The 17355-nt window shown below is 36.8% G+C and overlaps 1 protein-coding gene across 1 annotated transcript in view; it reads left to right on the top strand.

Annotated features, from left to right (window-relative positions):
- Positions 1-17355, top strand: part of POF1B (POF1B, actin binding protein) — a 117843-nt gene that overhangs the window by 28369 nt on the left and 72119 nt on the right. The window contains exons 3-4 of the mRNA XM_012812067.1: positions 3628-3708; positions 14363-14463. Coding sequence (XP_012667521.1) covers positions 3628-3708; positions 14363-14463 — 182 coding nt within the window. The remainder of the gene's footprint in view (positions 1-3627; positions 3709-14362; positions 14464-17355) is intronic.

Raw genomic sequence — 17355 nt, 5'->3', positions numbered from 1 at the left:
GGCAAGACCCTGGGAGGTGGGGCCAGCAGGCGGGGTGATGCAGCCCACCCCTACAGGAGTCAGTGTAGCCATCAAGGCCCTGAGAGGCAGGCGCAACCTGCCCCAGCGGAGGTCAGTTGTCCTTGCTGGCTACCAAAGCCCCAGACACAGGTGCACCGCTGGCGGGATGGCAGGACCCTCCCAGGCAGGAGCTGCTGGTGACAGCAAGCTGGCAAGGCCCGGTGAGAAGGGTGCGCGACCTGCCCCTGGCGGGATGGCACAGCTCTCTCTGGTGGGAGGTCACAGTGATTGCGTGCTAGGAGGTCCCAGGAGGCAAGGCGCACGTCTGCGCGACCTGCCCCAGCAGAAGTCAGCTGCTGTCGCAATTCGCCAAGCCCCAGAGGTGGCACGCGCACCGCTGGCTGGATGGCGCAACCCTTCCCTGCGGGAGGTGCTGGCGACTGCCAGCTGACAAGACCCTGGGAGGTGGGCGTGAGACTGCCCTCCCCGGTCACCAAAGCCCTGGAGGCTGGAGTGACATTGGCGTGTCAGCGCAACCCTCTTAGACAGGGGCTGATGGTGATCCAGGGCCAGGGAGCCCCAGGAGGCAAGCGCGTGGTTGCTCGACATGCCCTAGCAGAAGTCAATTGCCCTTGCCAGTCACCAAAGCCCTGGAGGCAAGCAAGCAGCTGGCGGGACTGCGTGCCCTTCCCCGGCAGAAGTCAATGGAAGCCGCAGGCCAGCAGGGCTCCGGGAGGTGGGCGCGGCTCAGTGACCTGACCCAGCAGAAGTCTACCACTGTCAAGGGCCACCAAAGCCCCGGAGGCGGACGCCTGGTGGGATGTGCAGCCCTCCCTGTTCGGAGTCAGTCCCGGTCACCAGCACCAAGGTCTCGGGAAGTGCAGATAGCAGCCGGGGAGACAGCTGAGCACAGAATGGGCTGACTGAGGGGGGTCCGTCTGCACACCGAAACTGTGGATCAAGGAGTTCTCCCGGTGAAGGACTGGGACAGGGGGTTGGTCTTGGAAGGGTGGGTGGATGTCGTTCCTGGCTCTCCTCTCCCTGTCCCAGCGGGCAAGGGGAGGGAGAGTGGACTGGAAACTCAAAATGGCAGTGCAAACGCCAGTTCCACTTTTCTGCCTGGGGGAGGGTGTTCCGAGTCTCAACTGGGTTCCTGCAGAGTAGTAAACTTCCCTGTTGGCGGCTCTCACTCGTGGAGTGAGAGAATAGGTCCTCAGTTTATCGGTGGCCTGTAGGAGTCTCGGAGGAGCAGTTGAAGAGGAAACAAAGGAAAAGCACACCTTTCTTGGGGGAGGGGATGGGCCCTATTCCTTTGGAGAGATTTATGTACCTGTGGAGCATCCTTTAGAAGTCTCTGTCTGTCTCAGAAGAGGTGTCCTGTCGGTATCACTCTTCTCTCTCAACTGGGCTCCCAGTTTTTTACTTTGTTGGGTGTTTCTCGGGACTTTATCCTTTCTTCTGAACAGGAGCTTCTGTCGGAGACTGGTGCCTGTTGGCCATCTTGACCACTCCTGTTACTGCAGTTTTGGCCAGGGCTGGGTTTGAACCGGCCACTTTTGGTATATGGGACCAGCTCTCTACTCCCTGAGCCACAGGCACTGCCCTGTAATGATGGGATTTAAAATTGGGTTTACTCTACATATTATTGATGATAATAAAAATGTGTTTGTTGTAGAAAATTTTGGTACTATAATATAAGAAGCAAAAACAAAACCACTTATGATTTCCTTCCCCACCCAAAGATACTACTCTTAACATTTTGCTGTATTTTCTTTCATTCAAATACAAAAATGAGGTCATACCATATATACAGTATTTGTCCTCATTTTCTCACTCAACTCATATAAAATTGTGAGCTTTTTCCATATAAATTTGTATTATTCAAGATCATTATTTAATGGCTACATATTTCAGCCCATGAATTATTATTTAATCTTTCCTCTTTCCATAGAAGAAAATGTTACATTTTTTATTCCTAGTTTTGTTGAAGACTTTTTGTTAAGTTTATTAACCATTTAATTTTCTTCTTTTATAAATTGTTGTATCATTTACTCGTTTTTCTATTAGTATGGATACTTTTTTCCTCATTGATATACAAGAATTCTTTTTATATTGATGATATTTACTCTTTTTACCAAAAGTATACAAATAAGCCAGACGTGGTGGGTTGAAGTTTGTAAATATAATGTTTGGGAATCCACGGTGGGAAGAAGGATCATTTGATGCCAGGAATTCAATACCAGCATGGACAACACAGTGAGATCTGGTCTCTACAAAAAGAAAAAGAAAAAATAAAATATTAGCTGGGCACAGTGGTGCATGCCTGTGCTCTTAGCTACTTAGAAGGCTAAAGTGGGAGGATTGTTTGAGCCCAGGAATTCAAGGCTGCAATGAGCTATAATCAGGCCACTGTATGACAGCCTAGGTGAAAGAGTGATCCCCTGTGTCTAAATGAAAAACAACAACAATAACAACAAAGCTTCAGATACTTGATATTTCCTTCAATTTGTCTGGAAAATCTTTAAAAACATTGTCTGACATTGCATACATTGTACTGAAAGATTAAGTGATTTTCTTAAGGAAAATGGTTCTCGGAGAGTGGGTTCCCAGTCCCAGGTTTTGCCTTTTTTGCAACTTTAGTCTAATGGTTCTCAACCAGAATCCTCTGGAAGGCTTGTTTACAAGTTTACAAATAATTTTGTTACAGTGTTTTTTCTCAGTTTTAATGTTATTTATGGCCCTCTCCTTCAAACACACTGAAGATTTAATTAAGTAAATACATATCTTTTTTTCTTTATAGCTCCTCCTTTTTTAAAAAATATAAGATGTCCTTTACAAAGATTTAGTTAATAAAAATTAAGCTATATTTTCTGCTAATCATGTGATGACATTTATAATGAAGCAGATAATTTTAAACCCTCATAAATACAGTTTAGAAGGTATGATAAGATATTATGAAATGAATGTCAAGTATCCAGCACACCAACTGGGCACACAGCATGTTTTCCATTTTCCTGTTTCTTTTCTTTCTTTCTTTTTTTTTTTTTTTTTTTTAGGCAGAGTCTCACTCTGTCACCCAAGGTAGAGTGCCATGGCATCATCATGGTTTATAGCAAACTGAAACTCTTGGGCTCAAGTGATCCTCTTCCCTCAGCCTCCCACATAGCTGAGACCACAGGCATACACCACCATGCCAGGCTTTATGTTTCTCAAACTGAAATTAACTAAATTATAAAATCATATGTCTTCATGCATGCAAATGACTCTGAAAAAAATTTTTTTTTCATTTTGAGACAGAGTCTCATTTTATCACACTTGGTAGAGTGCCATTGTGTCATAGCTCACAGCAACTTCAAACTCTTGGGCTCAAGCAGTTTTCTTGTCTCAGCCTCCTGAGTAGCTGAGACAACAGGCACCCATCACAAAGCCTGCCTATATTTTTTAGAGACAGGGTCTTGCTCTTGCTCAGGCTGGTCTCCAACCTGTGAGCACAGGACATCCACCTACCTTGGCCTCCCAGAGTACTAGGATTACAGGCACTGCACCCAGACTTTTCCCTGTTATTACTGATTGCTCCAAGGTTACTAACTAATGTGATTATATGTAGTTTTTACTTTTTCTTCATAGGAACTTCATTCTCCAACAGTGAAAGTCACTACATATCCACAGACCACTATTAGGAGATACATAGTACAAAATCCTGAACAGGTAAGATTAAAATCTTTTCCTAGAATATGTAGTATAATTTCTTATAAGTTGGTAGCTTACACAAGAAGAGTGAGTCAGTTACCAGATCATTAAAATCAGAATGTTGGACTTCTAGTTATAAAGTGAATTTCTCATCATTAGTATCCAAAAAAAAAAAAAAATTACCATCTTTAATTCCATACAACATTAGGCTCACACATTGTGCTTTATAACGGCAACAGTTCTAAGCAGCTTGGAAATTCCTAGATTATAAAGGCTTTCTACTTGTATAGCCCCACCCTTACACTACATTGAATTTTTGTTTACTTTAAACCAAAAGAAAACAGACAAAATTCTTTCACAGTCTTCACATAAAAAATGTAAATTTCTATATCAGTGGTTAGAGTCTTTATAATCTATTAATATTTGCCATTGAGATATAGAACAGAAAGGTTAGACCTCAAAGTCAAAAGTTCCCTCAGCCTTTGTCCTCATGCCTTTGCTGCATATGGTGTGTGAACTTTGTGCCTAACAATGAGCTGACTGGAAAATTACATTATTATATGTTTTACTGAGATACATAACTTTACATTTCACAGACTAGGGTATTGTTTTGTATCTAATTTTGAGGAATTTTTTTAATTTTACTTTAGGGGATTCATTGAGGGTACAAAGAGCCAGGTTACATTGATTGTATTTGTTACATAAAGACCCTCTTATAATTGTATCCTACCCCAAAAAGTTGTACCACACACCATGCCCCCCACCCCACCCCCTCCATTCCTCTCTCTACTCTTCCAATCCTCCACCTCCACTGTGTATTAGGTCATTAATTGTCCTCACATCAGAATTGAGAACATAGGGTTATTGATTCTCCATTGAGGAAAAATTTAAGATAACTTTTTACAACAGTAATATGCCTTCCTTGGCATGCATATTCACACACACACACACCCTTCTTTAGCTGCAACAGAAGGTTTTGTGAAGTTATGAGAATATCATTTTCACAGTTGGAAACAGTGTGATCAAGATAGGATTGCATAAATTATTTGCTTTGCTCTTTATTTTTCTCCTATGATGGGAGATAATCCTTCCTCCCACAAGATAAAATAAATTATTTGCCTCAGGTGCAGCAATCAAAGAGTTAAACTAGGGTGGGTGGGAAGGATGTACTAGCTTTCTACTAGTTTCTATCCCTTCTTTTCATCTGTTCCCTCCTTTCATTCCTTCCTCTCTTTCTTTCCTTCTGGCTTTCTTTCTATTGCCCTCCCTCCCTGCCTTCCTGCCTCCCTCCCTCCCTCCCTCTCTTCCTTCCTTCCTTCCTTCCTTCCTTCCTTCTTTCCTTCCTTCCTTTTCTGTCCTTTCTTTGAACAGAGTTTTGATCTGTTGATCAGGCTAAAGAATAGTGGCAACGTCATAGCTTACTGCAACATCAAACTCCTGTACTCAAGTGATCCTCCTGTGTCTACCTTTTGGATGATGGGACTATAGCCCTGTACCAAGACACCTGGCTAATTTTTCTATTTTTTGTGGAAATTGGGTCTTGCTATGTTTCCCCAGCTGGACTTAACGTTCTTGCCTCAAGCAATCCTCCCATCTTAGCCTTCCAAAGTGTGAGCCACTATGCCTTAACACTTTTTAATTTATGAAAAAATCATGTTTTCATGTCTCCATAACTAGACAGGTTGCTGGTTGTGCATGCACATCTATACGAACCTATTAAACTCTGAGGTGGGGGGGGTGATTTCTTTGAACACTGGCTTGACTTTTCATATATCCACGTAAATATTTAAAGGGAATGTGGTTACAGCTAAATGACTTGCCTATTCCTTCTTTTGCAAAATTTAGTGTTTAAACAACAAAATTGAAAAGGTGAGAGAAGGGAGAGGGAAATAGAGAGGGCCTGGGAGAGGAAAGTATATCTCTTTCTCTCATTTGGCCAATCACTTAACACTTTCTCCTTCCTTTCTCTTTCTTTTTTTTTTTTCTTTCACGCATAAGTTGGGGAATATGCATGAATATTTGGATGTATATTATACTTGATATCCCAGATTTTCAATGAGTTAGTTCTATATAGTACTTTGTTTTATATGTGTGTGTATATGTATATATATATATATATAGTACTTTGTTTTATATATTTATATATTTATATATATATATATATATATATATATATATATATATATATAATGTGAGAATTGCTGTCCTTGCCTAGGATATAGACAAGGATATTTAAAATATGAAATCATTTGGATTCTATTACACATTGCCAGTGATTCTTATGTGGCTTTGGAAGAATCTTTATTTTTAATTAATGGGGAAAGGGAAGAATTCATATTTATTAAATATGTAACCTATACTGGGCAATTTATTTATACATTTTAATCCTAAAAAAATGAGAAAACAGAAGCACAGAGAAATTTTGTAATTTATTCATTGAATATTTATTGATTGCCTAGTATGTGCTAGAAATTGTCCTAAGAATTGGGTATAGAACAGTGACTAAAACAAGGTCCCAAACTTCTTCAACTTAAAGTCTTAACTGGTGCAAAACCAGTTTTTAAAAAAATTATAAAACCACAGAGTTGGAAGTGAAATTGAACACTGCACAGGTAGTAGAGAAGAAATTGCAAGCTAAGGACAATTGATGATGGGGGTATATTAGAATCTAGGTACTCACATGTGCACCTCCTTACTCACAGTCTAGTTAAAAAGGTAGAAAAATTTAATGTGTGTATGCAAATATCTAACATATTAGAAAACACTGAGCCCACCCCTATAAGAACTCATCAATATGGCTATATTTAACTATAAACAAGCAAATAGTTTTTCAGGAAGAAGACCCAGCAGTGGGTTGAGGAAAAATTATCATTTTTAGGCTTTTAACTCTTTACCTTATTGATAAATAAAACAAATTTCAAGCTCCATGCTTTGTAAACAAAAACAATCTAACTGATTTTGCAAAGTAGCTTAAAAATCCTATCTAGATATACTTCTCCAATTTATCTAGGCATATTCCTTTTTTGTTTGTTCTTATAAACTCCCAGGAGAATACTCTAGTTTAATTACAATATTTATAATAGCTGAGCTTCCTAAATGGTAACTTCATTTTCTTTCACCTCCCAGGTTGTCTCCTCTTTGTCTCCTCTTTGTAATAAAGCTGATTCCAATGTAGTTCTCTGTTCAGCTTTTTTATTTTCGGTTGTTCCTGATTTTCCTTATTCTCCATTTGTTATCATTTTGTTCAAAAGACCTATGTATTCTAGTTAAAGCTTGATCCAAAAATTAAGGAAATTACCTTTGTTCCATCAGTGGACTGAATCCAATTAATAAATTTCATCAACTTGCCAGTGTGGAGCTCCTGTTATGGGAGCACACTATATAGCCTTCAAGTAGAAAAAAGAGAAAAAGAAATGTTTCCCAAGCTAAGGGAGTTTATAGTTCCTCTCAGGGAGAAATAAGACATGTCCACAAACAGCTGTATAGACTGTGTGGTAGGATATGGGATAGATGCCATTAGAAAAATATATATAAAGTCTTATTGGAGTTCAGAAGTTATAGATAACATATTTGTTTTGGATAAATAAAAAAAGCATTTTTATGATATTTAAGGTATTGATATGATCAACATCATTATGTTGATATTGTAAACTTTAGGAAACTAAAGTTTAAATAAGTATGACTTACTCTGGGCTTCTGGCTCAAATTTATCAGTTTCTATCTTTTTTAAAAGCATTTTTGAGTAGCTTTAACAAAACTTGGTTATTCATAGGATGGGGGGACTAAAAGAAGAAAAGTAAGATATGACCCTAAGTTCTGAGACTGGTGGTTCACACCTGTAATCCTAGCACTCTGGAGGCCGAAAGGGAGGATTGCTTTAGCTTAGGAGTTTGAGACCAGCCTGAGCAAGTGTGGGACCTCAGTTTCTACTAAAAATAGAAAAAAAAAATGCCAGAATGTTATGGCAGTCCTCTGTAGTTCAGCTACTTCGAAGGCTGAGGCAGGAGGATCACTTGAACCCAGGAGTTTAAGCTTGCTATGTGCTAGATTGACACTATGACATTATATGATAATCTACCCACAGCAACAGAGTGAGTCTCTGTCTCACAAAAAAATGAATTAAAAAAAAACAAATATGACCCTAGTCTTTTCAGCTTAAGACACTGGTGTATGGTGGTCAAATTAAAAGTATTGAGAAGCGAGGAGGAAGAGAAGCTGGTTTGGGAGAGGGGAACATTTTGAGATTTGTTTGATCCAGTATTGTTTGAGGTGCATGAAAGGGAAAGGTGCCCAAAAGGCAGTTAAAAATGACTGGAAGAAACGTCACATTTGAGATAGAGACATGGGAGTTACTCCTCTTAAATGTATCATTGATGCTGTGGAAATGAGAGAAATTACTGAAAGATGATGGAAACTGTTGAAGTCAGAACATTACGAATGAGAAATGCCTACTTTAAGGGGAAAAAAAGAAGGAGACACTTTCACAGGTAGAGGTGTTGTCATGGAAGGATGTAAACAAAGACTAACCAAAGCAAATAGAAAATGGAGTGGTAAACTGTATCAAATACCAAAAGGCCAAATAGGATGAGGTTTGAAAATAGGGTAGAATCATTAAGAAAGTGATAGTGATACTTGAGAGAATAGTTTCAGTACACTTTTGAAGGCAAAATTCAGGTGCCAGAAGTTTGTAGATGAGTAAGGATTATTCTTCTGAAAGGGAAATTGATCAAAGAAAGGAGAAATGGAATGGTAGCTAAAGGAAAAAAGAAAAAAAGAATCTTAGAGACCTGGGACAATTTGTAGATAGAGGGAAGGAACAAGTAATTAGGGAGGCTAAAGAGAGGGAGGCAACAGAGACAAGAGGGAATGTGACTCCAGATACACAGAGAGAAAAGACTTCTGGGAAAAATAAAAAAGTAGTACATCTTTCTCCTTAATGAGATGGAAGGACTAGAAAAGGAAGATTTTTGAAGTGTGGAGGAAAATGGCGAAATCTCATGGGATAGATTATCTTGATTTTCTCTGTAAGAAGAAAGTGAGGAAACATGAGCAGAAGAGGTTGAAGAAATGAAAAGACTTGTAATCATAGTTAAGGACAATTTAATGCATACAAGTATGATCACTAAGTTTGGAACACCTACTTGAAGCTGAATAACATGAACTTGTAATGAACCAAATTAGCAAACTTTAAAAAAAAAAAAAACATTCGCAACAAGTCTTTGAGCTCTGAGAACAGCAAAGCAGATGTTGGGGATGACATACTTTGTTAGATGTGAGAACCAATGACAGAGGTTTTATAAGTAATAATTAAGATTATAAGATCAGCCATTTTGAAAGCACCTGTTAATTTTTAGGGTAGATTTGGCACCAATTCAAACGGCAGATTGAGAAAAACAAGCTGCCAAAGTAGTAAAACTGTCGAGCAGATTGTTGAGAAATCTAAAATTTCTGGTTAAATTTATTTTGCTGACTTTTTTTTCTCAGAATGATTTATTTATATTAACATTTGGTTTTACTTTCTTATAGATTTGGGGAAAATAATAGTTCCCTAAATATGGAGGTTTTTTTTGGTTAATAAGTCATTTCAAATAATGAGACCAATGTACATTTTAGAGAGAAACAACACTGTTAGTGCCTAAAACATCATTTTTCTTTTAAAAATAATAAAAATATTTCAATACTTTTATATTTTATTTTATAAAAATAGTTCTCATTATAGTTCACAGAAAGCTTCATGCTTTTGATAAATTTTTTGCCCCTCTTAGAAGATAGTTATATCCTTAAGATACAGGTTCATATCCACTCTCAGTCAATCATCTGTTCATTCATTAGGGGGTATTCACTCTGGGTAAAGTTCTTTTCCTCAGTATATTTTTAAACATACTGATATCTCAATAAACTCTAAAAAGATTCTCAAAAATTATTTTAAGTACAGTATGGATTTTAAATGTTATTTTGCTAAACTATTAAATGCCAATGCCATTTGTACATTAAAATTACAGATTAAGGGCACTTTAAAATATATTGTTTTATACAGGCACAGTGGCTCACACCTGTAATCCTAACACTCAGGTAGGTGGATAGCTTGAACTCAAGGGTTCAAGACCAGCCTGAGAAAAAAGCGAGTCCCCCATCTCTACTAAAAATTGAAAAAAAAAAATGAGGCCAGAGGATCACAAAGACTGAAGCAAGAGGATCTCTTAATCCCAAGAATTAGAGGTTGCTCTGAGCTATGACTCCACAGCACTCTACCCAGGGCAACAGCTCTGTGTCTAAATAAATAAGAGACTCTGTGTCTAAATAAATAAGTAATAAAATACATTATTTTATTTGATACAAATACCCTGCATTACTATCCCTATGCTAACTAAACTGAGCCTTAGAGAACATTAATGGCTTACCTAAGTTTCCACAGAATGTAGGTGATGGAATAAAAACTGAAATATATGTTTTATGTCTCTGTAAATCCCCCTCCATTAAACCTACTTCCACTGATTTTAGTAGTCAAACTCAGTAGATCTATGATAGTCTAAATCTAATTCACTCTGCAGTTCTCATCTGTTGACCTCTCTGATGCATTTAAATTCCTATTATTTCCTGAAAATGTCTCTTCTTTTGACTTACAATAATTTTCTCTTCTGATTCTCAGACCACTGAAGACTTGTCTAGTTCTGTTGTTGATCTTCATGTGCACTTTCAAAATTTTCCTGGTTTCATCTAGTACTTATAGGCAGATGATCCTGAAATCTGGATCTTAGCTCCAGACCTGTGTTTTCAAATGTATGTTGAATGTCTATATCTGAGTTCCCACCTTAACATCTTTTATAAAAGCATCTCTCTGGTAGTTTTTTGCATTAATTTGAAACATGTTAAAGGGATTATTATGGACTATATACTTTCTTAAATGTTATGAGGAAGACAAACATGAATCAAACCTAGATTCTTATTGAGGCATGTAGAACTCAATGTGTCCTAAGACTTTTATTTTAGGTACTACTGGCCATGTAGTAGATTTCTCAAGTTCAAGATCTGAGTCATCTTTGAAAAGTTCTGTCCTTGATAATCTTTTTACTGATCTCCTCATCTATACTCATTCTCTTCTTAATTATCTTCTTGAAATAAATTCTGTTCACCTCATATATCTGTTTAAAAGCAATTAAGGCTGGCAACCTGTAGAAGACTGAAACTGGACCCACACCTTTCACCATTAACAAAAATTGATTCTCACTGGATAAAATATTTAAACTTAAGATACAAAACTATAAAAATACTAGAATAGAGTTTAGGGAAAACACTTGAAGAAATTGGCCTGGGACAATATTTTATGAAGAGGACCCCCTGGGCAATTGAAGCAACACCATAAATACATTACTGGGCTAAGATAAAAAATACATTACATGCACAACAAAGCATTTGCTTTTTAGTTTGATCAGACAACCTTCAGAATTGGAGAAGATTTTTGGAGGTTATGCTTCCAACAAAGGTCTGATAACTAGAATCCACAGAGAATTCAAACTAATCAGTAAGAAAAGAACAAATAACCCCCTTTCTATGTGGGCAAGAAACTTGAATAGAAACTTCTCTGAAGAAGACAGCCTCATGGCCTACAAACATGAAAAAAATTCTCATCATCCTTAATCATCAGAGAAATTCAAATCAAAACCACTTTGAGATATCATCTAACTCCAGTAAGATTAGTCCACATAACAAAATTCCAAAACTACAGATGTTGCTGTGGATGTGGAGAAAAGGGAACACTTCTACACTGCTGGTGGGAATGCAAGCTAATAAAACCTTTTTAGAAAGAAGTTTGGAGAATATTTAAGGAGCTAGAAGTAAACCTATTATTCAATCCTGCAATTCCGCTACTAGGTATATACCCAGATGATCAAAAGTTATTTTACAACAAAGACATTTGCACCAGAATATTTATTACAGCTCAATTCATAATTGCCAAGATATGGAAACAGCCCAAGTGCCCATCGACCCATGAATGGATTAACAAATTGTGGTATATGTACACCATGGAATACTATGCAGCCATAAAAAGATGGAGACTTAACATATTTTATGTTTACCTGGATGGAGCTGGCACATATATTTCTTAGTAAAGTATCTCAAGGATGGAAAAGAAAGTATCAAATGTACTCAATACTACTATGAAATCAATATATAATCCCCTACACATTCATATGAATGGTAAAACATAACTATAGTCCAGAAAGTAGAAGGGAAGAGGAGAGAGAGGGGAGGGGCGGGGGGAGGAAGGAGGAAGGAGGGTATTCGGGGGTACCTTACCTAATGTGCATGATGCAATGGTACATTTCAAAACTATTAAGAGTATAATTGTCTTACCACAACAAATAAATAAGCAAGGTGATGGATTTGTTAATCAGTTCAATATAAGCATTCCACATTGTATATCAAATCAGTACCCTGAATCCCATAAATGCATCAATATACACAGTTATAATTTAATAAAAAAATTAAAAAAAAATAATAAAGTAAAAGCACTTAAAAACGTCTCCCTGCTTGCAGAGAATCAAGCTCTATATGCCAATTATGTCTCCTATATGTAACTTCACACTTTTCCAAAGTTGGTGACTTGAATTATTTTTTTTCCTTCACTTGGAATATCATTTTATCTTCTATCTCCTTTCTCATATTTAAAATATCATCTTAACCACCTTTCAGATGCCAGATATCGTACCTCAGCACTTGGCTGATGGAATGCAACCTTTCTTCTTTTCAACTCTATCCCATAAGTTCTTTCTCTGTACCTTTATGGGCACATGTCACTTTCTACCCTATATTTTACATGATTGTGTTAATATAGTATCTAAACCATGCATTGGAAAATATTTTTCTGTAAAGGGTGAGGTAGTAAATACTTTATGCTTTGCTGTCCACATAGGGCCATGGTGTTCTTAGTTTTTTTTTTTTTTTTTTTTTAATTTGCAGTCCTTAAAAATCTAAATACTTTTCTTGGCTTGAAGATAGTACAAAAACAGTGTGCTGTAGTTTGATGAACCCTGATCAATATTAAATTCTCCTGGTAATAATATAAGCCTGATTCATGTTTTTATGCCTCATAGCATTTAGCAAAGTACATCATGCATAGAAAGCACATAAATGTGTATTTCATGATTTCAAGTATCTACCAAAGAGACTGTTTTTTAAAAAACAAACACACAAAATAACTTCTGTGGGAGTCTTTCTAAATACATCTATTTTTAGATTTGATAATTCATCATCTAATCAAATGTAGTCACTTATATATTTGTTCTATCAAAGTATCCAAGGAACATTTAGTTAAAGTACCCTTTATTCAAACTCGAGTACAAGAATTGTGTAGCTTTTGGTTTAAAAGTATCTTGCCTTCTCAATAACCAGTGTTTTAGTTCAACTGTTCTAAGAATATTTATAAAAGCAGACTAAAAAAAAATGCTACATTTTGTTGATTTTGAAATGGTTACCATTACACATTAATGGCAACAGGCTTGGCCATATACCCTTCTATACTATTTCCCCATATTACCATATAAATGAATTCACTTTTGTTTTATAGGAAAGAAACAGCTTTCTCTATGCAAGTAAAGACTCAAATGAATAACCAAAGAAGTGAAAAGAATGTAGTGGACATTATATTTATTGTGGAATCCTGGTTTTATTCTTATTAGTCCTCCTCTGGTTTATTTCAGATCTTAAACATGTCACCAGCCTATATGTCATTGACTGGCATCTTCTAAGCACTTTGGCTAATGCTACAGCAATTTAGTTGATTATATGGAGATACACAGGGGCTCTTAAAGCTTCTACTCTGTTCTCAATATTCAAAACACATGTTGTTCTGAGATCCTTATCCTTGATTATAATTACAAATAATAATCGATACTTCAAGGGCACCAAAGTTGAGTCCCCCCAAAAAAACCTTTAGTATAGTTATACCTACTTTATTGCTTAGTTGTACTAAACTATGTTTATTTTTCATTTCCCCAGCAATATTTTAGCATGGAAAAAAACCTGCCAGTGATCCCAATTTAAGTGAGGTTGACATTATGTTTGTGTAACTTCGAGAAAACATTGCCTTGCCTTAGAAACAGAATAAAAGCTATCTTTCCCACTCCCCACCAATTTCTTCAAAAGACTTTGTTAAACATAGTAAAATGTAGTAGGATAAATCCAGATTGTATTCTTTCATAAAGTGGACTATCTTTAATACCATGTTGCATCTCTCAGTATATTATTGGGATATCATTCCACTCTCCTCCTAAAGTCTGTCACTACCTCAGAACCTGTTAGAGACTGGATATTTGGTTAATTTAAGGTTACTCTAAAAAGATAACTTTCAAAATAAAATAAAACAGGCTCGGCACCTGTGGTTCAAGTGGCTAAGGTGCCAGCCACATACACCCAAGGTGGTGGGTTCGAATCCAGCCCGGGCTTGCCAAAACAACAATGACGGCTGCAACCAAAAAATAGCCAGGCATTGTGGTGGGTGCCTGTGGTCCCAGCTACCTGGGAGGCTGAGGCAGGAGACTCACTTAAGCCCAGGAGTTGGAGGTTGCTGTGAGCTGTGATGCCATGGCACTCTACTCAGGAGATAGCTTGAGGCTCTGTCTCAAAAAATAAAATAAAATAAAACAAAACATATTCTTCTCTGTCTTTATAGGAACCACTGTCTCCATTTCAGAGAGGAAGCCATTTCTTCCCAGGAAACAATGTTATTTATGAAAAGACAATAAGAAAAGTGGAGAAGCTAAATATAGATCAGGTAAGCAATATTTATTTAAAAATTTGTTTTGTGTATGTAAACATAAAAGATGTAAAGCCTTCATCTTTTTAATGGCTGAATAGTATTCCATGATATAGATATACCACAATTTGTCAATCCATTCATGGATTGATGGGCACTTGATCTGCTTCCACAATTTGGCAATTATGAATTGAGCTTCAATAAAAATTCTGGTGCAAATCGCTTTGTTGTAAAATGATTTTTGTTCTTTTGGAATTGTGGGATCAAATGGAAGGTCAACTTTTAATTCCTGAAGGATTCTCTACTCCATACTTTTTTCCATAAAGATTGTATTAGTTTACAGTCCCACTAGCAGTATAGAAGTGTTCCCCACTCTCCATATCCATGCCAATATCTGCAGTTTGGGGACTTTGTGACATGGGCCATTCTTACTGGGGTTAGGTGGTATCTCAAAGTGGTTTTGATTTGCATTTCTCTCATGATTAAAGATGATAAGCATTTTTTCAAGTGTTTGTTGGTCATTCATCTGTAATCATCAGTGAAGTTTCTGTTCAAGTCTCTTACAAAGAAATGGGACTGTTTATTCTTTTCTTGTTGATTAATGTGAGCTCTCCATAGATTCTAATTATCAGACTTTTGTAAGAATCATAACATGCAAAAATTTTCTACCATTCTTAAGGCTGTTTGCTTTAGTTGTAGAGCTTTTACCTGTGCAGAAGCCTTTTAGTTTTTTTTTTTTTTTTTTTTTTTTTTGATATGTTGTTGGATTCTGTTTGCTAGGATCTTGTGGAATATTTTTGCATCGATATTCATTAGAGATATTAGTCTGCAATTTTCTTTTCTTGTTGGGTGTTTTCCTGGTTTAGGTATCAGGGTGATATTTGCTTCATAGAATGTGATGGAAAGTATCCCTTCTTTTTCTATGTTTTGGAAAAGGTTAAGTAATATAGGTAGTAGTTCCTCATTAAACGTTTGGTAGAATTCTGATGTGAAACCATCTGGTCCTGGGCTTTTCTTTGGGGGGAGATTTCTTATAGTTAATTTTATCTTGGAACTTGTTATAGGCTTGTTCAACATTTCCACTTCTTTCTGACTAAGTCTAGGAGGGTAGCATGTTTCCAAGTATTGATCTATTTCCTTCAGGTTTTCATATTTCTGAGAATAGAGTTTTATATAATATTCATTAAGGTTTTGTGGAATTTCTGAGGAGTCTGTTGTTATTTGGCCTTTATCATTTCTGATTGATGAAATTAGGGATGTTACTCTTCCACTTCTGGTTAGGATAGCCAGTTTTATCTATTTTATTGACCTTTTCAAAAAAACCAATTCTTTAATTGGTTGATTTGTTGTATGATTCTTTTGCTTTCAATTTCATTTAGTTCTGCTCTAATTTTAGTTATTTATTTTCTTCTGCTGGGTTTGGGGTTGGAATGTTCTTCCTTTTCCAGTTGCTTTAGATGTCCCATTAGGTTATTGACTTCCTCTCTTTCCATTCTCTTGAGTAAGGCTTGCATTGCTATAAATTTCCCTCTTAGGACTGCCTTTGCCATATCCCAAGGGTTCTAGAGGCCATTTACAACAAACCCACAGCCAATATCATATAGAATGGACTAAAATTGAAATCATTTCCACTCAAATCAGGAACCAGGCAAGGATGCCCACTGTCCCCACTGCTTTTTAACATTGTAATGCAAGTCTTAGCCATAGCAATCAGGCAAGAGAAAGCAATCAAGGGGATCCAAATTGGACTAGAGGAGATCAAACTGTAACTCTTAGCAGACTATATGATTATGTATCTGGAAAATCACAGAGAATCAACTACAAAACTCCTAGAAGTGATCAAAGAATACAGCAGCGTCTCAGGTTACAAAATTAACACTCACAAATCAGTAGCCTTAATATATACCAACAATAGTCAAGGGGAAAAATAAATCAAGGACTCTATTCCCTACACAAGTGCCAAAGAAGATGAAATATCTGGGAATGTATCTAACCAAGGACATGAAGGACCTCTATAAAGAGAACTACGCAACCCTGAGAAAATAAATAGCTGAATATGTCAACAAATGGAAAATATATACCATGCTCATGGCTGGGAAGGATCAACATTGTTAAAATGTCGATACTACCTAAAGTAATCTAGATTTAATGTGATCCCTATTAAAGCTCCTCTGTCATACTTTAACAACCAGAAAAAAGTAGTACTTTGTTTTATATGGAAACAGAAAAAACCTCGAATAGCCAAGACATTACTCAGAAATAAAAAAAAAAAAAAATCAAGAGGAAACACGCTTCCAGCCTTTAGACTATACTATAAAGTGATAGTGATCAACACAACATAGTACTGGCACAAAAGTTGAGAGATAGATGTATGGAACAGAATAGAACACCAGGAGATGAACCCACTTATCATCATTTGATTATGATAAGCCTATTAAAAATATAAATTGGGGAAAAAATTCCCTATTCAACAAATGTTGCTGGGTGAATTCACTGGCAACCTGTGAAAAATTGAAATTGGACCCACACCTTTCTCCTCTAACAGAAATTGACTGTCACTGATTAAAGGACTTAAACTTAAGACATGATTGACTGTCACTGATTAAAGGACTTAAACTTAAGACATGAAACAATAAAAATTCTTAGAGAGAGTGCAGGGGGAAATGCTTGAGAAAATTGGCCTGGGAGAATACTTTATGAGGAGGACACTCCGGGCAATTGAAGCAACATCAAAAATACATTATTGGGATCTGATCAAATTAAAAAGTTTCTGCACTGCCAAGAACACATTAAGTAAAGCAAATAGAAAGCCCTCAGAGGATTTTTGCAAGTTATAGATACAACAAAGGTCTAATAACCAGAATAGAATCCACAGAGAACTCAAACTAATTACTAAAAAAAAAAAAAAA

Source organism: Otolemur garnettii, unplaced genomic scaffold (assembly GCF_000181295.1).
Source record: "Otolemur garnettii isolate 467f Iridium unplaced genomic scaffold, OtoGar3 scaffold00186, whole genome shotgun sequence".
Taxonomy (NCBI): domain Eukaryota; kingdom Metazoa; phylum Chordata; class Mammalia; order Primates; family Galagidae; genus Otolemur; species Otolemur garnettii.
The sequence above is the reverse complement of the archived record's forward strand: the minus strand, read 5'-3'. Positions and strand labels throughout refer to the sequence as shown.